A 27,561-nucleotide genomic window follows, 5' to 3' on the forward strand; every position below is an offset into this window, starting at 1 on the left:
CTCATACGCACTGTGTGCGTCTCTCTTGGCCTCGAGCCACACACATGTTGCTCCGGCAGCAATAAGAACACATTAGCTGTTGACATTTTGACAGACAGACGCCGATAAGCAGAAAAATACAACAACAACAAAACGAAAAGAAAAAAAGAAAGACAAATTGATTAAGGCGACACTGTGTGATTAGAAGATACCCTGTAAAGTAAATATCGACTGCAGGTATTTTACATGACTTCTATGTAAAGACATACAAAGTAGTAATTAAATAACTATACTTAAATATTAATGTATATAAAGGTGAGGCATGAAATCATTATCTATATTTCCATACTTATCATCCTTTTAAATATAAATTTGTATAAATATTTTTATTATTCATATTTACATTCACATTTAATTATTTGTAATAGTAATAATATAATTAAATGATGATATTTAAATATTTACTAAACATTATTAAATTTGTCTTAATATTACATTAACTCTATTATTTTATAAATTAAAGTAAATATATAAATAGAACATAATAAACATTAGTATTAATATAATTATATTTTATTTATTTATTTTTTTATATACATTGATTCTATTATCTTATAAATTAAATTAAATATATCAATATAACATTATAAACATTAGTATTAATATTATTATATTTTATTCATATATATAATTTGATTAAAATTAATATAACACTCACACAAAAAAGGCACTACACTGCATTGCGACTGACTGCCAGGAATTTCGAAAGACAACTGAACGAGCTCTGCAGCAGACTCGCCTTTTATAGGCGACAGAGACTCACTCAACATGGATCTAAACTCATATGCTTATAGAGTTGATTTTGTTATGCTCGCTCCACGACTAAGAAGAGGCTTCAACTCTTCTATATAGATCATGGGTATTTTAGACAAAGAGATGAACAAGCATAAGAGCACGACTCGTTCGACTCGGCTTCTCGCTCAGATCGTATATTTATTTAGGCCCCAGAGACTTGTGCTCTTTTAGAGTGGTGTGTATGCTCGAGTCTTCAACTCCTCTGTATAGATCGTGGGCACGACATGGACACGAAAAGAGCAAATGACTATGACTCGTTTGATTACGCTACATATTATCATATAGGCGCACTCAGATCAGTTGGACTCGTTATGCTCATATTTAGTATTTAGCTGTATTTAGCTCTTCTCTATAGATCATGTATGGAGCATATTCGGCAGTGCTTAGTTGTTAGTTAATTCTATATAAATTCCAATCTCTTATCAATAAATAAATATATTATATTCATGACTCTTTCGACTGCGCCTCACGCTCACATCAAGAATTCAAATTCCTTATGGATTACAGTATATACTCTGCTGATCAATTGTCGATGAGTTCAAGGCATCTATAAAAAGCAACAGTGTCAAGTGTGTGGGTGTGTGTGTCGTCTTCGACGTGTACGTGTGTCGAAAATTAATAATAAATCCGCTTGGCAGTCGCAAGACTTTATCAATTGCGAAACTGTTGTTGTGTGCTGTGTGTTTCAGTTTTGTTTCTGTGCTGAAAGCTTTAAATATAACTAAGCAAAAGTCCACGCGTCTGTCTAGGCCGCACAACATGTCGTATACGCAATTTTCCTCTTCTTTTCTTTCCTTTTTGACATTACGTTCCTTGGTGCAGCTGCAGAATTAAATGCTGTCAGCTTAAAGAACACAAGAACATATTTGTGTCTGGTTAGCAAGCTGCCTAAATGACAGCCTACTCAGACACACGTACACCAAAGTTTTCTTTATTTCAAGTCATAATCATAATGTCTGGCAATTGATAGGAGTGAAAACTTCAAATTTATCGCTAGCGGCGTGCCCTAACAGAATCTCAAGTGGCAAATGTTTCGATGCGATTTGGCTAACACACTTGCGTATATTTGTCTAACTTTTGTAAAAGGCCGCCCACACACACACACACTCGCTTTTATAAGGTGTGTGTGTGTGTGTACGTGTGTGTTTGCGTGTGTCTCCTTGCGCGTGGTTGTGTGGCAGCTGCCAGACAAGAACGTCCCCCTGCCGGCGTCTGTTGTGGCTTCATTGTTTCCCAAACTGTTATACAGGTGCTACAAATTTGAATACAAATGCACGAACACCTGTGTGTAATAATAAAATGAAATGCCATTCAATGCCGCACGACGACAGACCCGACGGCTGTTTGGCCACTGGAGACACCCAGCGCCATGCTGGCCAGCTTGAAGATGCTGGCAAAAGTTTCATCCGGCAAGTTTTCAATGTCGTTTACATTTCTATTTCGCATTGAAATAACCGAGCATGAGCTGCAAGAAAAAAGCGTTTTCCCTGAACTAAAGAACAGTTGTGACTGACTAAATGAACTTATGTAGTTCGAGAACATCTTAAACTGTGCCAAGCCAAAAAGATATTCAGGTAAATTAAAAACTTCTCTACATTCTATATACCCTTCTGACGTTGCCTTACAGCGTATCTGAGCATTTCATTTGCCGCTGCCATTGAGACAGCACAGCGAGCCGTTTTTCCAAACTCGTAGCAAAGGCTTCATTTGAAATTACGTGCGACTATTTTCGTCTGCCATTTAGATTTTCAGTTAGCGGCTACTTGAGATGCGCGACAGTCCCATTAACGGCCTCTAAGCCAGACTAATTTTGTCTGGCATTTGCCCTGCGACTATTTAGCATTAAACAGCTGAAAATATTAAGCAATTGCACAGCAGCAACGACCTTCAACCAATCAAAACAAAAGACAATTACAATAAAAATTTCTCCTTATTAAGCTGTTAAAGTTCGCGAAATTATCAAAGACTGTTGTAATTTCATATTTAATTATAGAGTATATATACATTATATACACTGTACGTATGCATCTATTCATTTTAACAGGGGAGACGTATTAAAAATTGTTTTTGTTTTTAGCCAAATATTTAATCGCAGCTCTACATCGCAAATCTCCACCTACTTTTAGTGACTTCAATTTGGTAATAAGAAATATCTATTATTTTTGAAGGTGCCATAAAAATTAACTTTAATGTGCAGCTATATATTTTTGGAATATTGCTATAATTTAATTTATAGTTACATTATATTGAAGGAAATCATTGTACACATTGTTTTGTAAAGCACTAAGAAAATGATTTATTTTATTTGTATTTTATTTTAACTTAACTTAATTGAACTTATTTTGTTTTTATTTTTTTTTTTATATATATTTTATTTTTATTTTATAATTCATTTATATATATTTTTTTTTAATATTATTCCTAATTTATTTTATTTATTTAAATATTTTACACATTACTAATTATTGTGAAAAATAGAGTAAAATTAAAATAAAAGTATATTATATTATATATTATAATTTGTTATTTATTTTAATTGATATGAGACACTATATTTTTGTAAAGTTTCGTTCTATTAAAACGTTGTATTTAACATTTCTTTTTTAGGAATACTAGATACTCTACACATTTTTATTTAAACATAATAATATATATATTGGCAATTTGTATGAAAAGTAACATTAGCAAAAAGTCGTCAATATTCGAATAATTTGATTCTTCCCATTTATTATAAAAATTTAGCGATAGTCACTAGCCAATTGTCTGCCATCTCGATATTGGCTCAATAATGTAGAGTAATGTCAGGAGTGCAGGACACTAAGTCTTGGTTAATTATTTGTCCTGTCAAGTATTTCACTAGCAAAAGCACTCTTTAGTAGGGCAGTATAATCACCCATTTTATAGGTTTCTCAATTGCTTCAGGCCATTGTTGTATTTCAAAAAGCAAGTGCTGCTCATACTTGCTGTGGCTTCGAGTGTGACTCATAACTTCTGTCGACCAGATGGAATGCAAACATAAAAAGTTTTCAACAGTTCTGCCAGTCTGTTTGAGAGACAAAGTCAATCTAACAATGCCATCTTTTAGTATGTTTGACTATCAGCTCGTTCAAATATGAGCGCTTTTTGCTGCAAAGCAAACAACAACAAAAGTGAGTTCACAAATAAAAACATAATAAAAAAAAAAAAAAAACCGTTGCAGTTAAAATGTTTATTTTTGCGAAAGTAGTGCTCGCCTGTCTCCATGGCATACTCGACTGCCAATTATCCTTTATATGGCATGCACACGTCACGCTCCATAAAATTGAAATGAAATACTAAATTTGTGTCGTCATTGTGCTGATTGCCATGAACTGCAATTGCACATGTGACGCAATATTCTGAAGGGGCGCAACGCGTGGCCCAGCTCCCGCCCATAAACATAACGCAAAGTGTACTAAGCCAAAGCATAAGCTCAAAAAATATGAGTGCAGAAACAATGCAATACAAATGCCAAAAAAAAAAAAAACGAAAAGGAAAAAGAGAAGAAATAAAAAAGAAATACAGACGCAGCGTGGCCTGCTGCTAGGTCTGCTGACCCAATAAAGTCTGTGTGCTGGGCAGGCCATGCTCGTATTTTTGCAGTTGAATCAATTTTTCATTTCGTGGCAGGATGGCGACGCCACGCCGTGTCCGGGCAATATGCTCTCTCTCTCTCTCTCTCTCTCTCTCTCTCTCTCTCTCTCACACACACACTCTCTGACTGGGCGCAGACAACGTAATGGCTTAAATATAATGGCGGTCGCAATCAAAAGCGCAAACAATACAAAACAAAACATAAATATGCAGCAAGTGGCCGTAAAGTCATGTGGCAGAGGCAGCAGCTGCTGCCGCGACTCCTGCTGCCACTGCAGGAGGCAACGCTGCAACTAACAAAGGCAAAAGTGTCAGCTCTTAAGCTGTCAGATTGTCAGATTTTCAAATTGTCGAATTGGCGTAACAAATGCCACAAGCTCAACTCTACGCTTTCCCATCTCCATTTCTCTCTATCTCAACTGAGAACTGAGAGCTGTGAACTGGGAACTTAGAATTGCTCATTCGCCGCTCGAGGCGTCAAAAAACAAGAGCTGCATTAAGTTGAGCCACTGCCACTGCCATTGCCATTGCTTTTTTCCCGTCGAACCCAACGCGGCTTGATGCCAGCGCCAATTGTGGCCAACTGAAAAAAAAACAAGTAAGAAGACTCTAGTCGAGACTGCTCGACTAGGAGATACCCTGAACCCTCTAAGCATATATTCTAATCATTCTGCACTTCTTTTATGCACACATACATACACATGCACTTATAAGCACGCGCTCTGCTAACTGCGCAGTAAGCAGCGGCTGCGCTTGGGCTGCGCTGCAGTGTGGGCAATATTATGAGAATTTATTTGTCGAATAATTTCTTTTGTAAACATATGATCTTAATGAAACTTTCAGAGTGTAATCATATGGTAAATATGTGTGTACATTCCAAAGCACAAGTCTCTACTACTTGAAATGCGTTTTTTACAAATTGGGGGCGAAGGGGGCGTGGTATCCAAAATCTGTAAATTACAAAATCTTTGTATCTATTAACTTTATATACAACACAAATTTGAAGACTCCAGATCTAAAAATGCTCAAATTAGGCTAAAAAAACAAAATCAATTTTTCGATTATTCTCGATAAAAAAGTTATCGGACGATTTATCGAAAAAATAAAGCAAACTCGTACTGCGTATGGTACACACGAGTATGCATGCCAAATTTCAGCTCTCTAGCTCTTATAACTTCTGAGATCGACGCACTCATACGGACGGACGGACGGACGGACGGACAGACGGACAGGGCTATATCGACTCAGCTCGTCACGCTGATCAAGAATATATATACTTTGTGGGGTCTACCACGCTTCCTTCTGCCCGTTACATACTTTTTCACAAAACCATTATACCCTGATTTCCCATTTTCAATGGGTTCAGGGTATAATAAAATGAAATAAATAAATCCAATGCAAGAAAAGTGGCGCAGCCCAGGAATTTTGGCTTCTCATTGTCTGAAACTGTCTGCATTTCGGCTGACAGCTTAGTCAAAATACGTCAATCAAAGTGAACCAAAGCGTAGAGCAAAACAAATAAAATCAAATACTCGATGGCGCGTTAGCTTCAGCTCGTGTCTAGGCCATGAATAGAAGAAGCTTTGCCGAATATTTCAGATATTTTGCATGCAAATTAAATGCGCATTAGCAGCATCTGCAATAGACTTAAACTTGAATGCCAAACTGCTTATGCAAAGTCCAAATGGGTTGAGCCGATTATATTATTTTATTTTTAAGGATTTTCTCAATTTACATAGGCATAAAGCACAATTTTAATGTTGAAGTCAAGGCGACCAACGAACCGGTTCCAGCTCATTTTATTTATTCCAATTCAGATTTATCTATTTAATCCATCCGTCTAGAAACATATGAACTTTTTATACAGATAGACGTTAGACAGTCAAAATGTTATTTTTTGGTCTAGCTCGATATAAATTTGAATAAGTATCGAATGCATTTATGTTATATTTACATTAAGGATGTTTAAATATTTTTGACATGAAACCCAAAATAAAACAGTACAAAATTGTTAGAAAAATATTAATTATATAATAATAACATTAATAATTTTATTATAATAATTTAGTAATTTAAAACATATAAAAAAAGAACATACTTAAATAATCTACTAGATATTTATATTTTTTAATAAATATTTCCGCCAGAAATTTCCAAATTAAAATAATAATTTTAAAATTTCTTTGGAAAAAAATGCGCAACAATATTTGATTAACTTTTTAAAAGCTTTTTTAATTATTAACTTGTAATGAACTTGTTTATTAGCATTGAAGTGGAAACTTGATGCGGAGCTCAACATTTTATACGATTTATACTCAGTGTATGTGAAGTGAAAGTATTATATTTCTATTTTGGAAATATTTGCAGCACTATGAAGAGGGTGAGGCCAATATAGAAAATATATTAATACTTGAGCAGAATTAAAAACTGAAGTGATCTGGCCTTGTCTGACGCACACTCTCTAACCCGATTTAGTAATCCCTGGATGAATAAAATAGAGAAAAGAGTCTGACCTGCGAGTCCGTCTGTTTGTATTAAGTTTGTAACACTATCGCATCAAATTTATTTCACATCATTGATAAGTCTACTATTGCCATCATATTGTCTTAAATCGATATATGTAAATATAATACTTATACCATATGTATTTCAGCTGAATTAAGACTTTAGATCTGAATACATCAACTAATTTGACATCTAATTAATTGCAAAATATGTACAATTACTATTTCATTCATTTATATATAGCTACTCGTATAAAATTGTGAGCTTCAGCTCTGCAAGGACTGGCAAGGGTATCCGCTGGTCAAGCACTGCCGAGCAGAGAACTTTTACAACTTTTAGTTTTCACTAGACAATGAAAAACATTTCAACTACCAGATTCTATTTGAGTTCCTTAGTAATTATGCACATATTTAAACAAAACTAAATGCATCACTTTTAATGAATATTGTGCTGCAATATGCTGCACACGAGCTATGCACAAAGCGCAATTGTTGCTTTGAGCAGTTCGTGTAAGCCCATAGAAATAGAACCGCTTTAAAAACATAAAGTTTTACTCGCAGCTACAAATTGTTCGCATTTTGCTGACGGTGCAAAGTTTGCGCCATTGCACAGCAGACGGAAACGCTGCGTATACGCAATATATCATATTTGATATACTTTTAACGTGGCGCACTTCAAAGCGTTTGCCTTTTAGGTGACAGTTTGCTAGCACATTTCTAGTAATTATTTTCTGCAATGTAGCAACCCAACCACAAAGGCGCCACGTTACCGCTGCCAGCGGTGTGGTGTGGTGGGGGAGGTGGTGCGACGGGTGGGCGAAACACAAAACAGACGCCGCAACGCATTTGTTGGCCATGTGCCAAAATGTGAAACTATGCGCATGTAAAATGCAATAAAAAGTGATAAATATAAGTGTATAAGCATCGGAGGTGCCGACATGTGGCCACGCCTCAAATGCCCCTAAGGAGCAGCAGCAGCAGCAGCCACTGGACTAAATTGAAGGTGTTACACACAGCTGAGCTGGCCTGTACGTGTGCTAATATATCATTGGGCCAAATAGTTGCGTGCCCGCATTCAAATTGTGTGAGCTTTAAATAAAATTTATTTGGCTGCTTGAGGCACGTTGCGACTGTCAGGCAGTCGAGCAGCCGCTGGCTAATCAGTTGACATTTTGAAGCGATTTTAATTTTAAGCCGCTGTCAAAGGTCACACCAAACAGTTAAAGATACGAACACAGAGAGCGAGAGAGAGAGAGAGAGACAGTCAGACTGCCAGCCAGACAGAGTCACATATGCAGAACTTTTAAGGCCACGCAAAGAGTTCAAAAGGTCCTTTCGCTGGCCCCGGCTGAGGCGTGCGTGTTGCCCGGCCATTGCCATTGTTGGCAACATGAGCTAATTGTTCAAGTTATTGTTATCAGCCATGAACAATCTTACAATCCGTTTCATGTCCGCCGGGGTCAAGACATGCATATGCTTAATTCAATTAGGGACGTGATGATAATCACTCCTTGATACGTGCCCTTCCAAATCGCTGAGCAGAAAACTTTCGCAGCGATTGATTTATGTGTGTATGGAAAATGTTAACTTAACACTTGACGAATTTAGTTTTGCTAACGAAATGAATTCAAGCAAATAATTGAGTAGATTTCAATGGCTTAATCTAGCTGAATTTTGTATATTTTTTTTTAGTTAGTTATTTAGCTTAACAGGGGTCAACATTCTTCGACTGTTGCAGCAGAAGCTGTCAGCCTTATCGATGTAGACAAATAAGATGAGATTATCTCATGACTGTCGTCTCTTAGGGAACTGAATTTATTTATTTACGTTTTATATTCTCCTATTTCTCTCTCGTATACTTTGAGCTTGTTCTTTGACATATTCCACCAACGTTCATCTTGATAAGGAAAGTCAGTGAGTCTGCTTGCGACTCTCTTAAATTGCAATCTTATTCGTGCTAGACATGAATAGTCTGCTTGTGTAATTAATTTCAGCTCTTTATCATTAATTTGCATTTTTAATTTATTTAATTTCTTAGCACCTATTTAAGACTCTTAAACTTCCAAAATAAAGGCCGATTTCAGTGACAAAACCATATTTAACATATTAAAAAGTTTGCCATTAATTTTACTCCTCCTCCTGTCCAGGCCTCAACGAAAGTTGAACAGAGAATTAGGCAGCGGCAATTTTTGGGCAAATCCGTACCCTTATCATTCTCGGGCGCTAAAGTTTGACACCTACAAAAGTCGCATACGGCGCCACATTTATAACAGAAGGTTCTGTACACGACCTGAGCTGAAATTAATCCAGCTAAACAGGTAAATACACACAAAATGCGAACACCGACACACACACACACACACAGACACACAGACAACGGCTGGTGCCCAAACCCAAAACCAAAACGAAACCAAAAACCAATCCCTGTCCCCAGACAAACGCCATGTCAGCCGTGGGGCAAGTGGTTTGGCGTAATGCCAGCGAGTGCTTAAAGCGTTCATTATGCAGCTGTGGATTTATGAGTGGCTGTTTATGTACGCAAGCTTAACAGGTCTTGTGGCATGCCAATTGTCGTTGCACTTAGCGTGCTTAATGTGCAAAGCGACTGTATTAATGAGTTTTTCAATTTGCATTGCAGCAACAGCACTCTGTACGACATGGCTCATGCCTAAGCTGGGCCACACACACGCACACACACAAGCAAGAGGGAGCATGTTGCATCTGAGGCTTTTCGATAGCTCGTTCTATTATACGCTGGCCTCCGTGTCGTCGGGCATGCTGCCACCCCCTCAGGCGACCAATGGCAGCCAGTTGACGCTGAATGGCACAACAGTCGCGGCGCCCGGTGTGGAGGCTGCAGTTAATCTGACATATTTTACACCTGCGAACTCACACGTGATGCTGGCGCCGACGCCAACGACCGCCAGTGCCGCCCAGACGACAGCGGCGACAATGGCAGCAGCAGCAACGACGGCAACAGCAACGACAACAGCAGCAACAGCAGCAACAACATCGCCCGGCAGCGATTTCCAGGCAGCAGCAGCAGCCGGCGACAACGCGACGACGCCATATGCGGGCGAATTGGACAACTTGAATTCGTTCTACTTTTACGAGGTGGGTAGCCAACAAATGTATATACATATATATATTAGAAATATCTTAGAGCTCCGGCTCGTGGCATTGTCTTCTGAGTCAGCGCATCTGCGCGGAGCGCACTCAGCTAATTTATGCATTGAAAACCAGGACAAGCTGCAATAGGGCTGCCCAAAATCATTCTATATTAACTTTTTGTTTCATTCAATTGATTTGGCAAAGCAGCACTACGAGGGTGGGTCGAAAGGAATGAGCTAGATGATATATAAGATAAATATAAAACATAAAAAAAAAACAAGTAAGAAAACTCTAGTCGAGAGTGCTCGACTAGATACTACCCTGAACCCAACAAATAAAAATGCTCATTTAGTATGGCTGAAATTTCAATTTCGATGTATTTAAAAATATAAATAAAATACCAAACTCATTTAATAAAATATAAAAATATTTTGAAATAATTAAAAAAAAATTAACATCAGTTGCATCGACCGGGATTCGAACCGCGACTCCTCGGTCGAGCGTCATGCTGCTAACACACTAGGCCACCTCACTCCTGCTAGTGGCGCTGGCAAAACTCAAATAGATTTACTGCTGCAGCGCCATCTACCAAAACTAAATGAAACTAACTGCTGATGTGATTCTAAGAATCTGCTAGAATAACCAAACTATTAAAAACGCACATAAAGTATAGTTAAAATTTCAATTTCGGTGTATTTAAAAATATAAATTAAATAGAAAACGTATTTATGAAAATATAAAAATATTTTGAAACAATTAAAAAAAAAAAACATCAGTGTTGCACCGATCGGGATTCGAACCGCGACTTCTTGATCGAGCGTCATGCACCTAACACACTAGGCCACCCCACTCCTGCTGGTGGCGCTGGCAAAACTCAAATAGATTCACTGCTGCAGCGCCATCTACCAAAACTAAACGAAACTAACAGCTGATGTGATTCAACGAATGTTTTTGTTGTAGCTGCTGCACGTGCGTTTGTTAATTGGCCAAATATTTGATTATTTTTTATTAATTTTTGACTGAACGGAATTTAATGAAACTTTCAGCATATGATCTACATATTATATTGAATATTTGAGAAATTTGAAAAAAGAAAAATCATTCACAATTAGCTATAGAGGCACCTGATTTGAACTTGAATGTTTTTACTCGATAAAAACATAACGGGATGATTTATCGAATTTTAAAAGCAAACTCGACGTCCGCGCTGTATATACGGTCATTTTAAAAAAAAATTCAAGTCTCTAGCTCTTATATCTTCGGAAATCGACGCGTTCAAACATACGGACAGACGGACAGACGGACAGACGGACAGACGGACGGACGGACAGACGGACAGACGGACAGACGGACAGACAGACAGACGGACAGGGCTAAATCGACTCAGCTCGTCGCCCTGATCAAGAATATATATACTTTGTGGGGTCTGCCACGCCTCCTTCTGCCTGTTACATACATTTCAACAAAACCATTATACCCTGATTTCCCATTTTCAATGGGTTCAGGGTATAAAAATAAAATAATAATAATAAAATTAAAATAAAGCAATATAGCCATATAATAGTATTCATTACAGAGCAGATAAAATATAATCAACATTCTGTCATACATAACCAAATGATTTTATTTATCTTATTTACTTTATTCATTTATTTCATGTTTATTTCATTTATTATTATTTTTTTATAAGACAATTCATCATCTCGCATCATCTCTATTATGTTAACCTAAGCTTTTGCAGTTTTCAAGCAACCCTCGCATTTAGAATGCATGTGAATGACTTTGGCTACAAACTGCAAAGTTTTTTTATTCGCTTGCCGCAAAATCAAACTGAACTGAGCAGAGCAGAGCAGAGCAGCGCAGCGCAGAACATTGGCAGACAAAACTCTTGGCGCTCTTGGCCGGGGTCACAGTCGGCAGCTGTTGCCATGTTTTTGTTTTGGTACAAATTTGAATTTTGCGCAAGTTGAAAGCGACTCGAAGTGCTCTCTGGGACAGAATGACAACGCACAATAATGAGGCAGACTGTTGGCAAATGTCATTTGTTTCGCAGCTGCAAATTAGAAATGAAATCGCAAGATGAGCCACAGAGTGAGGGGGGCAGGGGTGGTTGCTCTCTCGGTTAATTTGCATGGCTGGCGGGCGTGGCTTATCAATTGGGCAATCAATCAGCGGTCGCAAGTCGTGACAACAACTTCGATTAAACTAAACTTCCGTTTTTTCTTGCCATTGCCATAAAAGCCGAACCGTGGGGCGGGGAGAGGCAAACGCCGCCAAGTGTGGCACGCATGCAACGTGTAATGAAATCTCCACACGCGCCATCGTATAAATCACGCCAACGAGCTGCCATTGTTAAAGCGGAAATAGCCTTAAACCCAAGACGTTTGTCCCCGCGCCCCACCCCGTCAACCAATCTTTGCTGCCAATCGCTCAAAGTGTGTGTGTGTGAGTGAGAGTGTGTGTGTATGTTTGCCATAAATTTGGATCTATTTAAATGAGCAGCACAAAAAGTAAGAAGCCAAATTCCAACACACACTCACACACACACACACATACTGCCAGCATATGGCTGACAAAGAGTAGAGCTGAGTCCTCCACCTTGCCCCGCGCGTCTGCCCGTCTAACAATGACAAAGTTGTAAAAAGCAAAGCAAAAAACAAAATCGAGCAAAAAAAAAGATGGAATCAAAGCAGGCGTAGGCTACAAATGCCAACAGCTTATTGATTCGAGTGCTAGTTTTTATGTGCGCCCATCGGAGTATCCTTATAAAGAAAAGGATCGCAAGGGTAAGCATATAATTCATCTTCGTCTCGACTGGACGAAACATAAGTTTGCCCCTTGCACAGATATTTGCGACATATTGACAGTCCAAATGTTTTACATATAAACCAAATATTTTTCTTTTTCTATTGGTTTAGGCAAATCAAGCAAATGGCTTCTCGACTTGACTCGTTGATAGATGTTAATATCTGTTTGTTTAGAGCAGCCTTTTCCCTTATTTGCATTCGCTAAAAATAACAATATTGAAATTTATATATTCCATGGACTAAGCCAGACACAGCAAAAAATTTAAAATAAATAATCCTTTTATTAATAAACCAGATGCCTAGACATCTCAGCGTCGCAATTTCAGCTCTTTAGCCATGGCCATTCTCGACGGCTGAACGACAGGGATACGAAGGGTTTAGCTAACGGTGTCATATTTCAGTCCGGCTTAGCTGGGGCTGCTGTGAAATTTGAATAGTTTCAATGTGAACTCGACTTAAACGATGCAAATAAATGACCAAGCTAAATGAAATGAAATAAAGTGATTTATTATGCAGTGAAAGCTTACGCAAGTTGTCTAAATACTTAAGAGATTAACTAACTAAAGTAGAGAATGTAACATATATAATATATTACGCATACGCCACGTGGACGGCTTAAGATTGTGTAATCAATAAATAATAAGTAAAATGTATACATCAATTACATTCATAAACACATACATGCACATACATAAATACATTTCGAAAATCATACGCCACGTGAGCTCTGCTCAAATTTAAATTGCTTAAGCATTAGATGACAGCAATGATGCAAAGCAAATCAAATGCTGATTAAATCAACAGAATAACCTGTGCAGAGCCATACAGAGTGTGGATGGCATTAAAGCTCGTCGACATGGAGTCCATACTCGCACATTGGCAAGGCCATGCCCCGGAGACTAATCTTGGCTCTGACACAGATATGCCAATTACAGCTGCATCACACTCTGCACGCGGCGCCCGAAAGGTTAGACAAAGTCAAATATGACAGCTCATGCCAAATCGAGCAGCGAGCGGCCAATGCGGACGACCATGGCCAGCTCGAACGGATTGCAGTGTATCCAGTATCTGCGTCTATCCCAGCTCGAGCCGGGAGCTTTGCCCCTTTGCTTGGGAGCTCGGCTGCTGGACTGCTGGAATGAGCAGCAATTTCGTTTCATGTGCAAGCAGCTTTGCCTTTGCTAGTTGCTGGATTTTTCCACATGCTTTCAGGCATCCCCCCAATCGCACACACTCACACACACGCTCGCACGATTAGCCGAGAGCAAAAACAAAAACATTGCGCAATTTTATGTATGTTTGCTAGCAAAATCGAAGCATATTATGCAGCCGCACACGCAGCTACTCGCTTTGTTTGTCAGCTCAACTCCAGAAATGTGCTCCTCCAGCTACTTTGCCAGCTCATGTCCGTTCTATTTGCTATAGCTGCACGACCACACACGTCATTCCCATTTCCTTGGCTTGGCTTTAAACATTAAATTCCAGCAATTTGGCCCTTTGTTTCACTCACTCAGACAAAATTGTTCGCTGTCCGCTGTCCGCCGTCCGCCGTCCGCTATCGGGTGGCCAAGGACTCAAAGCCGTCTGACATGTGGGTGAGTGAGTGGCGCTAATGACCCTGGTAGCAGTTACTCAATATACCTTGAGCCTGCTGAACCTTCTCGACGTCACCCGTCGCTCGTCTCAAGGCCTCTTAGCACTTGTTTTTCATAATCCACTCTTACTTTATTTTTAGCCCAGCCCAGCGACGACGTCCTGTCGCGCTGTGTATGAGTGCTTATTATATACGATTATTATATATATTTATTTATAAGCATTCAATAGCTACAACAATAGCGACCTTCGGCCCATGTGGCCATCAAAAGGCAACATTAATTGAAGACTTTGTCAGGCATCGCGCACAATAGGAAATGTATGAGATTTCACCAAATGTTTACTTGATAATACAGCGCCATACTCTAAGCCAAGTTAGATTTTGTAAGGCTTTAGTTTTAGCTGTTTGCACAAAATTGACAATGTTAAAAAGTTTTTTTTATTTTTATTCTTTTCTTAGCATACAATTTATGCTTTTATAGTGAATGTTCAAACTTTAGAATTTTATTTAAATTTTTTATTGTTATAATTTAGTTTTTTATACATGAAAACTTTATATTATTTTAACTAAAGACTGTTTTAGCTTTTTATACAAACTGTAAGAACTTGATTTTATTTTTAGTTTTGTTTAATCAGTCTAAGCTGTCTATAGTAAATGCCAAATCTCAGAAATTGTACATTCATTTTATTTTATCAGAATACGTTTCAAGTTTTTATAGAAAAACAAAATTTTTAGTTATGTAAAGTTTAGCTTCTTATTGAAAATGTCCCAACAAAAAAAAAAATATTTAATTTTTTATCTTCATATGCAGTGTTAGCTATTCATAAACAATAATAAGTCTAGAAAATTTTATTTTTCTTTTTAATCTTTTATCAAAAAATGTATAACTGTCTTTAAGAAATGTAAAGACTTAAACATTTAAATTATTTTTTATTCTTTAATCTGAATTTTTAATTTATATTTATTTATCAGAGCACAGTTGATGTTGTTTCTAGAAAATATAAAATTTTTTAAATTCCATCTTTTTTTATATTTTTTTAGGTTTTTATAACAAAATGTGAAAGCTTGAAATTCCTATATTTCATTTTATTTTTAAACAGAAAGCAGTTTTAGCTGTTTACAGAGAACGTAAACTCTTACAAATTCCATCTTCAATTTTATTGTTTCATCAGAATTTATAAATCGAACTTGAAATTGTATTCCAAAGAATCTATTGTGTCACTTAAATGCTCTTACTTGAGATATTTTATAAACTCTATATACCACATGTCTGTTAAAGCTGATCTTATATAGAGTCATTCACCGATGAGACCTGCTGCCAGTTAGCGTTAATCTAGCAAGAAAATGTATCTTAAGCTCGCTTTTCAAGCACAATTAAGCATGCATAAAAAGCATTGCTGAAAACGCAACTGTAAATTATATATGAGAATTAGACTTGAACGTCTGCATGCGAGTTATACATATATATAGATAGAGAGAGTGAGAAAGATATATGTATGTGCATGCTCCACATTTATCACGTGTCTCGACGACGACTCGGCGTCTGAAGGTTAAACGCTTAGCGGTCACAAAGCGACATCATTAACCAAGGGCTGTGAGTTGGTTGGATTGCTGAGCCAGTGGGACGTTGGTGTTCCCCCTTTTAACAATTTAATTTGCCACAAGTCGACACTGGCAATGGGCAGCGGCAGTGGCAGGGAAATTCGTGTGCGTGTGGAGCTCCAAGCGGTTTCTGCACAAGGCCAGACGAGACGAGGCTTCACTTGGATTGTTTATTGTGTATGTGTGTGTAAATTTGGCCAACAGATAGACATGGATGATTGAGGCGCAGGCGTGGCAATAATTACACTCGCAGTGCTTTAACACGAATTAAAGCATGGCCGAAGAGGCCAGGCGAAGACGTGCATAGTTGGCTTTTAATTGCATTTGACAAAACAGAAGAAATTGACTCGAGCACATCGAAGCAGAGTGAAGTGGCCCATGTGGATGCTGAAAGCTGACAATGTGGCCCATGGGAGGCACTGGCAAGCGAAAAAATGAGCTAACAACATTATGTGCTCTTGGCCAAGTTAATAAATGAACGCAGCATCAATGCTAGCAACATGCAATGTCACAGGCCGCAGGGTTCAGTCCGCCATAAAATACGTTTTGACAAGTCTTTTATCTGGCACGTCGCCCGCTCTATGTGTATATGTGTGTGTATGTGCGTGAGAGAGAGGGGCGATTTATAAAGCTTAGGATTTGCTGCCATCAGGCTGTATTCGTGTCCAGCTCAGCTCGTCAATTCTGTGGTCGCTGTGCGTGCTCTCGATTATTTCGCTATGATTGTACCAGAGCCTTATGAAATATTATTATTATTGTTAGACAGTTAAATATATATACTCTCGCGATCTCTCTCTCTCTCTCGCCCTCTCAATGTCAATGCACTTCCGTGTGTGGCTGTGCTTTAATGCTGACTCCAATGTCTATTGACTTTTCAGCATCACTGACTTCTGGCAGCTCATTAACTGTGCATTAGCACCGACATTCCTTCGTTACATAGTTCAATGCTCATACCGGGCCCGGTTCAATGTGCTGGGGCGGGTTGGCTCTATATAATTTGTATTTGACACTTTTCTTAGGGCGGCATTCCTCAAGTTTTCAAGTGTCACTTGGCCCACAAAAATCAATAGACGAAACGACTTTTCCAGCTAATTGCAATAATTTGTGTCTTGATGCCTGTGGCATCTATCAGCTCAGCTCTCAGCCAGCTAGACCCCTCATCACGTAAAGGATTTATTGTCGAACTTTACGACAGACAAACAACAACAACAACAACGATCAGAACTTTAAGCACAAGCATGAGCAAAAGTGTTAATTTCACAAATATATTTCTATGGACGACTTGGATCGGAGCAAATGGCTATTAAAGTTAATTGTTGGTTTATTTGTTACGCTTGAACTTTGAACCCGATGTTTATGTTTGGCTAATGTCCTCAATTAAAAGGGGTTGCAAACTTTGCCAGCAACCCCTCGATGCTCACTTAAAGCAGCAATTGATTGTGCGTAACAAGCTGTGACAGAGCTACTCTACATTAAAGGATGCTCAAATTAATTGTATTTAGTGTGAGATGCCAGTTCACTTTACCTAATGCGACAATCGATTAAATGAGCCATCGTTAAATCACAGCTTTAATTTCAATTTACTTCAATTTATGTAGGTTATTTTTAAATGTAATTAAAATTTGAAACATGTTTGCATTCGCTGAACAAAGAATGAGCCGCCAAAGCCCTGGAAACACATGAAACCACAAGAGTTGCAGCTCATCCAGCGCTTTAACGAGAATGTATTATGTTTCTTTCAGCCAAGGCTGGGGACGTGACGCGGAGTGTGGCAGGCGACTCAAAGGCGCAACTTTGTGTGTCGAGCGAAACAGTCAAAAGTTGAAGCTCCCGCTCTCCTCATACATGCATAGACTCAACTTAAAGGCAGCAAAATAAAAACTTGTAGTTTGCATAAGTTCAATGGAAAAAGAAAAGACAAAAAAAAAGGATAAGAAAAATTCAAGTCTGGCTCAAAGAAATTCTTTTCCGTCAGCAAATGAGATGCTCAGGCACTTGATTGAGGATTAAAGGCAAAAGCCAATCAATTTTCAGGAATGCGAGCGGCAGGCAGGCGCTTAATAGCTCCAAGTGGCGTTAAAGGCGATCTATAAAAAAAGCACATAAAAATCAAAGAAGTAAACAAATTAAAGCAAAATCCGAAACAGCGTAATATGATTTCATTGTCTAGCAATAAAAGCTCTTGTGCAATCTGCAAATAAACTTTAGTCCAACTTTTCAGTTTGGAGTAAATCATGCGGCCCCTTGCTATAAATAATCAGGACTCTGCCCACGACCATTTGGCCAGGCGCTGGCCACGCCCCAGTCGTGTCGGCACATAATTTGTGGAATAAAATACTCGAACATGGCCAAATTGAAACAAAATTAAATTGCTATAAATCAAGTTGGCGTTAATAGCGTTTCAGTGATAGCCATTAAGTAGGCGTCGCCATGGGCTGCCACGAAGCAGCTGAGCAGCTGAGCAGCTGAGCTGCAAATAAACAGTGCGAAGGACGCACGCAGACTTTGCCAAGCATATGTGAGGATGTGTGAGGATGAGGATGTGTCAGGATGTTTGTTTGCCTTGGGACTGGGACTCTGCTTCGTCTTCGTCGTCTTCTTCTTCTTTACTTTTTGTGTATGTTTTCTTTTTAACGCCTAATTGATTTGTATTTTACATGTTTGCCTGGGAGCAACTGCAGACGGCTGTGGTGCTGGGGCAGACCATGAGGGAGCATGAGAGTGGAGCAGAGGGATAGAGCATCGTATTCACAATTGTTTTGGCAACTCGCTGCTGTTATTGTAATCACTGAGGAATATGCTCGATGAAGCGCAAGCAATGCCTGAAGGCATATCTGATGTCCTGTTTGTTGACAAATGCGTTCGATTCCAATGATTTTTGATATTTGTATTTAGTTAACTGGGAACTGCTGTTCAAATAACATCAATGAACAGAACTGAACCAAGAACTCCAACTTCAATATACAGACAACCATATCGAAATAATAAATATTTTTTATATCAAATTGCTGGGGTTGCTCTCAATATTTTAAAGATTAATATGTTTAAATCAGATATGGGGAAAATTTATAACAGCTATAAATATTAGATATCTAATATTATATATATGAGTTTGAAATGTCGTAAATATTTGTATTGCAGAATCAATATTTAAATATGATATTCCAATAGATAAAAGCATATAACATGGAAAATGCAAATAAAATATTTTTTTTTCATTTTTACTGCTCTTTATTTCGCTTGAACATTTATTTATAATCATATGAAGATTATGCTACAAAGAATAAAACATTAAAACGCTTCTCTATATGCCACAAATTATTTTTATTACGAAAAAAATAGATAAAAGGGTCAAGCAACTTATGTATTTAGCCACGATAATCGTAATCAAACAACCTTCACCAATGTCAGACACCCACACATAAAATGGATTTCAGCCAAAGGCGCTATCGCAAGTAATGAGTGTGAACATTTCTTTTGTGATTATTATTTGTATTATTTGTAATCATTTCGGAAGTTGCCCTAATGTAAGACACAAGGCGACATTCGCGCTTTGTGCTCAAAGCGGACACAAGCAAGCAGCGCGGGCGATAAGAGCTAGGATAGAACAATGAAGCGGAGTGCGATTTAACATCCTGCTACACAAACACCAACACACACACACACACACACACACACACACACAAGCGACACAAACACACATCAAAATGGCAGCCACTTGACGTTTGTAGAAATGAAATGAAACACGAAATTAAATTTCATTTCATAAGCACAAAATGCCACTCACTGCATGTGGCAGGAAGCAACAGACAAAACTAAAACAACAACAAAAACAACAACAACAAAACAAAACCAAAAATATGTTGCACGATGAACTGTGGAAAAAGCTGTGAAGCATTCACACTGCGAGGCAATGACAATTTGCATTCATAAGCAGCAGCAGCAGGAGCAGCAGCAGCAGCAGGAGCAGCAGCAGCAGCAGGAGCAGGCAGTCAACAATAAATTTAGCATAGACCAAGTCGATTACAGTTTTACAGCCATTCAGTGTGGCCACTGCACACGCTGCGTATGAGTAATATGCGAAGTAAGGCCGCACAAAACGGCGCTACAAGTTTACCCGGAAACGGAAGCGCACGAGCGCGCACATACGCCCAGAAACACACACACATACATGCACATATATAATCCATGACGCAGTCGCCTGCTGTTTTGTCTAGGTGCATGCAGCTGTAAGAAACTTGCAAACAGTCGACAGAAGGTCGCTGGAACGCAAACGAAAACAAAAATAGTTGACTATGTCGGGGCTTGGATGGAGAAAAAAAAGAAACCTGCAGACGCGACCCAGGGGCACTTAAAAAATCGTAAAAAGAAGAACCCAAACAACTACAACAAAAAGTTGAAGAAAAGTGGCTGTAGAACGCGAGCACAAGTTGTACATTATGCAAATGGGCAAAGCGTTGAAGTCCGCGCCTAAGGACCGCCAGGCCAGATAATTGCAGCTGAATTTGGAGTGCACTAAAAATAAGTAATACCAAATTGCAGGCAAAGTGGCATAAAAAAGAGCAGCTCCAGCCTGAGCAAAACATTCTGCCCAGCACTTGGGCGGCTTTTGTGCAAGCGCGTAATCTGCTTAATGAGAAAACGCCGAGGCGACAACGAACAGCGAATTTGTACCCAGCAAATACTTGAGACACAAGCCGAGTGCCTCAACCCGACGGGAAACTTCAAGTGCAAGTCGAGTAAACACGAAAAAAAAGAGAGAAAAGAGAAAGGAGAAAAGAAAGGAGAATCAAATGAAACCCCGTCAGCAGCACACTGAGCCCGAGCATCAGTCCGAGTGGAGCGTGGAACTGGGTCAGCGCCAGCGCAGTTGACAGCGCACCAAAGTATGCAATGAATTGCGGGCGCTTTAAATGAAATTAAATGAAATGACTTCAACAAATTTCATGATGATGAATTGTGTTTTTATTACGCGCCACTTGGGAGCTAATGAAGCTAGCGAACTAAATTTAAATATGGAAAGGCCATTTACTCCACTCCATGCATGTGCTCTTGTCCCGTTTGTCAACAGAGAAAAATTTATTTATTGCTGTTTAAACAAATAAATAAATAATGAATTCATTATATTCAACTGATTAACCACGAGTGCATTTAAATGTTGAATGCTTTTTATTTCATTTGATTTTTATTTAACTTAAACAAACAAAAACTGAGTGTGTGTCCATGATCACAGCGATTTATATTTTTTAAATAAAATATAATATTCTTAAAATATTTCGCCTCAGAAAATAAATATATAAATATAAATATAAAAAAATAATAATAAAAAATATTATAAAAATAAAAATAAATAAAAAATAAAAATAAAAAGCAGATATTACTTAATATAATATAATTTTAAAAAAATAATAATTTAATAAATATATAAAATAATATAATATTAATTTAACAATAAAAAAAATCAAAATATATCTGTTTAATAACTAATTGGATTTGTTTAATTGCTTGTTCTAAACAAATTTATCTTAAATAACTTAACTAGATTCCATGATAACTCTGTTCTAAGCAGAGTCAAACAAGTGATGTCACTCACAAATATTTTCCAAGCCAAGTAATATTTTCCATCTATTTAAGATGGCCCCTTCTGTTTAATGCAGCTTTGTATAAATTTATATTTTCTCGAGATAAATACTTCCATTCCGGCTGCACTTTGATTTCAGAACTTTACAGTCAAAGTTAGCAGCTTTATCGCCTGCATCCGAGTCAATCTGGGGCTGTTGTCGATTAACTTGCAGCATCTTAATTACGAGAGAAGTTTGCACTCTTTTGTTGTTTATCATTTCAGGCATGACCAGCTCGTAAGCAACTGCCTGGAAATTTAATTTATTGCGAAATTCATAAAATCTGCATCTGCTTGTGAGTTGAATGCTGTCTGATAGTTTATTTGTGTTCGACACCTACTCGCAAGTCATCAGAAGCCACATCAAAGTGACGGAAACACGTACACGTAGAACAGAAGCTACCCAGACCTAAACCAAATGAAATGCAACAAAAACAAAGTTTTTGGGGAATATGTGGGATGGGAACGTGCCGGTACTATTTATGCCATTCTTAGAAACTGGAACAAACATCCCCTTTTTAGGAAAGCGAGTGCTTATTGCCATTGCCATTGGCATTGCCATTGCGAGGTCTCCGCATCAGATGCTGCCGCTGCTGCTGCTGCTGCTGCTGGTGCTGCTGCTGGTGCTGCTGCTGCTGCTGCTGCTGCTGCTGCTGCTGCTGCTGCTGCTGCTTCTGCTGCTGCTGCTGCTGCTGATGATGATGAGTAGAGTGAAAATCTGTCAGGCAACTTCTGCTCATGTTGAACTTTATTAATGCCGAATGCATATGGCCAACTTATGTGCTTGTTTTTCCGCCCTCCGTATGCCAGCTGCTTTCAGCGCTGCATTTGTCATTTGCCACATAATATACTTTAATGGCAGTGCCGCTAGTTGCGCAAAGAAATAGAAACTTAAAAGTAAAATGCTGCTAGCGCGTGTAAAAGTCGCGTACGCCTCGATGCTTTGTACGTGCGCAATGTCACACACACACACACATGAGCAGACACAATGTCGCTTGGTGTATGTGTGAGTGCATAAATGATTAAGTGCGTGCTTACACTTGGTTTGCACTGCACGTACAGTCCATGCATTTTTGCCTTTGACACAAAGCACTTTATAATGCCCGCCCACACAATCAAACACACTCACCCACACACACCCACACACATACATCAATTGCACATTAAGACATTTTCTATTGCATTTGATTCCCATTTTATACACGTTAACCTTTTTCAATCAACCATTTCCATTGTAATTACATAGCTTGTTTCAATTTGTGTTTCTCTGCCAATTGACAGCAACCCACATTGCGTATACGTAATGTTAGCACTGACAGCATACATATATGTGGTATTTAATAAAATACTGTGATTTGTCACTGCAACAGCTCCTCATGTCACATATTTTTTGATATTTATTAAGTGAGACCAACGACTGACACTTTGTAAGTTTCCTCACTCATTTCTGTGCTAATTAAAAGACTGAAGCAAAGCAAAATCAATTCCATTATGCTGATTTATATGACATTAAACTTATTGCATTTAAATGTAGAAAATTTATTGATTAAGCAATAGTTAAGGAAAACTGTTGTCAACTTTTCCAATTAAATATATGTATTTTAATCATGGCTCGCAAATAAGTGATAAAAATACACACTCACTATCGCTCTTGGCAAGAGTATTCATGTCTCTTTTTGTCGTTTTCGTCTTTGAGTGAGCTATTTGCTTGACACTCTTTATAGAGCATCGTTTCGGGATGGATACGATCAAGGCGCGCACAATGAGGCGCAGTAAGTGTCGGATAAGAAAGGGTCTCTGCAAACAGTCTTCACTTTCACATACACATGCACACATTGATACTCACATAACCTGTTAATGTGTCTAGCAAGCGCAACTCGCGCTTACATACCAACCCATGCACAAAAGGTATTTTGCTGCATTGAGCTCAAGAAAATAGTCTTGGAGTAACGAGAACGGAATAACCGAAAAATAAGAAAATAAAAACACACATTTAAAGATCAATTGCAAAGCCGTTTCTCTTATTTTCTTTTCTGTTTGTGAGTGAAAAACACCGATTTGCGCACTTAAAAAAAACACTTGACGAATACTACTACTAAGAGGAAAGAAATGTAAACATTAAAAATTATTATTATTATTTTTAAAATTAAATTGAATTTAATAAGTAATTTTTTAATTTTTTTAAAACAAGCAAAATTAATAAACCTAAAAAATATTTTCTTTGCAAATTTTTGTTTATAAACTATAAAATTGGATACAACTTTAAACATGATTATGCCCGAAATTAAATATTCATATACTCTTCCTGAGATTCCTTTGTTTGCATTCCATTTAGAGCAGTCTGTTCATTACAAGAAACTTCAACACTTTCAAGACAACAAAATTAGACCAAAAGAAACTTCAAAGAGCTAAATTAACGCCACTCAAAAAATGCAAGTTTACATAATTACATCGTGCTAAATGCCCTGACTGAAGCTTCAGTTCTCTCGCTGCGCTACAAATTTAATTATAGCTGAAACAGTAAAGTTCTCAGCTTGATCATTAGTGGGCGGTAGCCCAACAAAATGCTGAGTTACAACAATCCATTTTAAGTACCTAAATTTCAGGAAGGCAAGCTCTCTTTTTTTTCTGACTTGACTTTTCGTTTTTTAAGTAAAACTATCAGGGCCGAGGAGCAGGCCAACACGTAGTCAATCCCTCAGCGGCAACAGAACCGCAGCAATTTGCATAACACGAACGGGGCACACACTTTTCATTTACACACCAAATTACTTGTTCTGACAACACGGCCAGAGCAGGAGGCGGAGGAGACGGAGGAGGCGGAAGAGGCAAGCGGGCCAACATTTGCAAGTGGTTAGCTTTAAACAGAATCAAAGTCAGCCGCCAAGTGGCGTCCATTGCAGCTATATGGAGCATGGCGCATGTAGCATGGCGCATGGAGCATGGCGCATGGCGCCTGGGGTAGCTGAGCAGTCGTAAACTGTAAAACCAACAAAATCAGAAATAACAACTCGGGCGTCTAGTTTTAGTTGCGACCAGGGCCACTTGACTGCCGGCGCAGCTAAGAGGAATGCATTGCCGGCCGCGCGCCTTCGTCCTGCCCATGCGTCTGCTATCTGTTTTTCTAACTTACCAACTTGTCCGAGCTGTTTCCTTATAAAGCTGCTGCATTTCCGCTAGCTAGTTCGCATTTTCCGCTCTTGTTGCCTTCTATACGTGTTTGCCTACCTAAGTGTGGCTGTGTGTGTGTGTGTGTCTGTCTGTCTGTGTGTATTTGTATTTGTCTACTCTTCTGTGTATCTTATGTGCTGGCTTTTTGTTGCCGTTGCGTCCTTTGACAACTGCCAGTCGAGGAATTTCAAATTAAGAAAAACTTTATTTTGCTGCGAATGCCTCTGGTCGAACGCGATTCACTCTGGCCAGCCAAAGTAAATTCGTTGTCCTTTGGTTAATCACTGGCTGCTGCTGTGCCCGACAGTAATTAAATTTGTTAGTTGCAAAGCCCAAATATGGGCGACAGGTTCTTAAGGAATGCGAACACTTCAATACACTTTATTTTGGTTGCTTCTGGCAGCAGCCGAGTCAGAAATGTTTCACACTTCAAATTGCTGACGTTGAACTTTTTTGCTAGTTGTCGAAAAGTTGGCTAAGAGTTTTGACTGCAGGAAGCTGCCAGTCACTGGAATAAGATACTGGCGCTGGCGTCTAATGATATTTGGGTTATCAAGGCGCAAAACTTTCGCAGCTAAACTAAAAATAGACCACAATAAAATGCTCTGCTTTATAGAACTGAGTTGCGTGTAACTAGGGAAGTATGTATACTATGTAAGATGAAGGTGTTAAAGGAAATAATAATGGCTTGAATACAGAAATATCGAATGTTAAAGCAGTCTCTATATAAAAATGTACTTAAATGTACTTAACAGTGCCTTCAATTATTTTCAGCCACACGAGACTCGTAAGTTTCGGGATACAAACTAATAAATATATAGAAATCTATGGCTTTTATACGCAATTCCTGGCAGAGCACTCAAACTGTTTGCCCTCAAATAAATTTTGACTTATGCCAACTGCCACTTGAGGCAGAAACGACTTCAGACTTTTCTGCTGGCAGCCGCTCAAGCAATTACTGACCACACATAGCAAACTGTGGTCATGCTCAGTTATACTAGATAAATACACATATTTATTTATATTTTATATGCATTCAGTTAGCTCTGATGGGCGTCCGCTGCTTATGTGTTAATTAGCACTGGGCGTCCACAGCCCGAAACCCAACTTAAAGTCAAAAGACAAGCGTGAAATATTCAAATTTATGCTTGACTTGACTTCTGGCCAAGTTGCCCAAACAGGACTATCATGAGCAGGCTCCGAGTATCCTGCATGCTGTTGTTATTTATGTAAATTACCGAAGTACACACACTCGTAACTCTGGGATACACACCACCCACACACACACCCTCTCTCTCCATTCAGCTGGCCTTTTTTGGCTGTAATTTGTTTTGCATAGTTCGAGACGCGTGTCTCTATTTATTGTTTACTCGATGTCTGCTATGCGCATGGAGCAAAACCATATCAACTGCGCCTTTGTTTTGCCATTGTCTGGGCAATCCGGTAAATGTGCGTTCGTGTGCGTAAGTTATGTTTATTTAGCAGCTATTTTTGGCTAAATTTAATTTGGCCTCTTCACTGCTCTGTCCATAAATATGTTCAGACTCCGCTGCCAATAAATTTATTTCTGCCCGTTCCAATGGAGCGACAGCATTTAGCAATGATTCCTCATGTCCTTCATGTCCTTCATTTCTCTTCCAGCTTCTTGGAGAAATGTACAAATATTTTTGCCTTTTGCATCCCACTTAGATTTATGCTTGGCTCATTTGATTAATATCTTGCGGTTGGGCTGGGGAATTTACGACTCTCTGCAATAAAATTCAAATTTTTTTCTGCTTACATATTCATTGATGTTTTTTTGCGGTCAGCTTGTCAGCAGAGCTGGTCAGGGTTATACGGTAAATAAATTTAAAAAATCTGCTTTCTGTTGCAAATGCTAACTTGGACAGTTCAGTTTCAGTGGAAAAAAAATATTAATATTTATTAGTTTATAATGATTTATGATAGTTACATTATTGTAGTTGTAAATATAAATATGTATTTATATGTAACGTATATATTTGTTAAGTCACTGGAAATAATTAAATTAATAAATAAATAAATAATAAAATTTTATGCAAGTATCGCTATAAAGAGCAGCAGATGGAATTAGAGGCTATGAGATCCTATGGTCGCTCTACCTATGATATGCTTGCTCTCCTATGTTAGAAGCGAAGCATTTGTATTGAACTACGAAGTTGCTTAAATCTTGACTCAGTTCGGGCTATATTATTAGTTTATTTCATATGCTCAAAACTTTTATCGTTTTAATTTGAAAGCAAACATTACATATAAATATATATTTTTTTAAATTATTATTATTTAATTTATATTATTATTTTATTAAAGATTTCTATTAAAGATTTAAGTATAGATATTTTCAATACTTTTTGTATAAAAAAAAAATATTTTTTTACTTTTATATTTATTTATATATTTTGAACTTATTTTTCTTATAAACAAATATATGTAAATGTTTATTCACCTATTTTAAATGCTCAATTTCAATATTAAAAAAAATATACTTAGATTTCAATGGAAATAAATTTTAATTTTATAATTACAATTTAAATTGTTGTAAAAATAAATATTTTTTCTTTTTTTTCTATTAAATTTATATTTTTGATTTCTATTAAATTTATATATATTATTTTATTTCAATTATTAAAAAACTTCACAATGACTCAGTCTAAGTAAATATAAAAAGTTATTTATTTTTAATAATTA

General features: G+C 37.9%; 1 protein-coding gene across 2 annotated transcripts in view; it reads left to right on the forward strand.

The window, feature by feature from the left end:
• Nucleotides 1-27,561, forward strand: part of CCAP-R (Crustacean cardioactive peptide receptor) — a 50,179-nt gene that overhangs the window by 14,775 nt on the left and 7,843 nt on the right. For both annotated transcript variants that reach the window (XM_018000396.2, XM_089476366.1), the window contains exon 2: nucleotides 9,589-10,064. In XM_018000396.2, the coding sequence (XP_017855885.1) occupies nucleotides 9,615-10,064 (450 nt within the window). In that variant the 5' untranslated portion in view covers nucleotides 9,589-9,614. The remainder of the gene's footprint in view (nucleotides 1-9,588; nucleotides 10,065-27,561) is intronic.

The sequence above is a fragment of the Drosophila arizonae genome, chromosome 2, assembly GCF_054131065.1.
Source record: "Drosophila arizonae isolate 15081-1271.41 chromosome 2, UAZ_ARI_1.0, whole genome shotgun sequence".
Taxonomy (NCBI): Eukaryota; Metazoa; Arthropoda; class Insecta; order Diptera; family Drosophilidae; genus Drosophila; species Drosophila arizonae.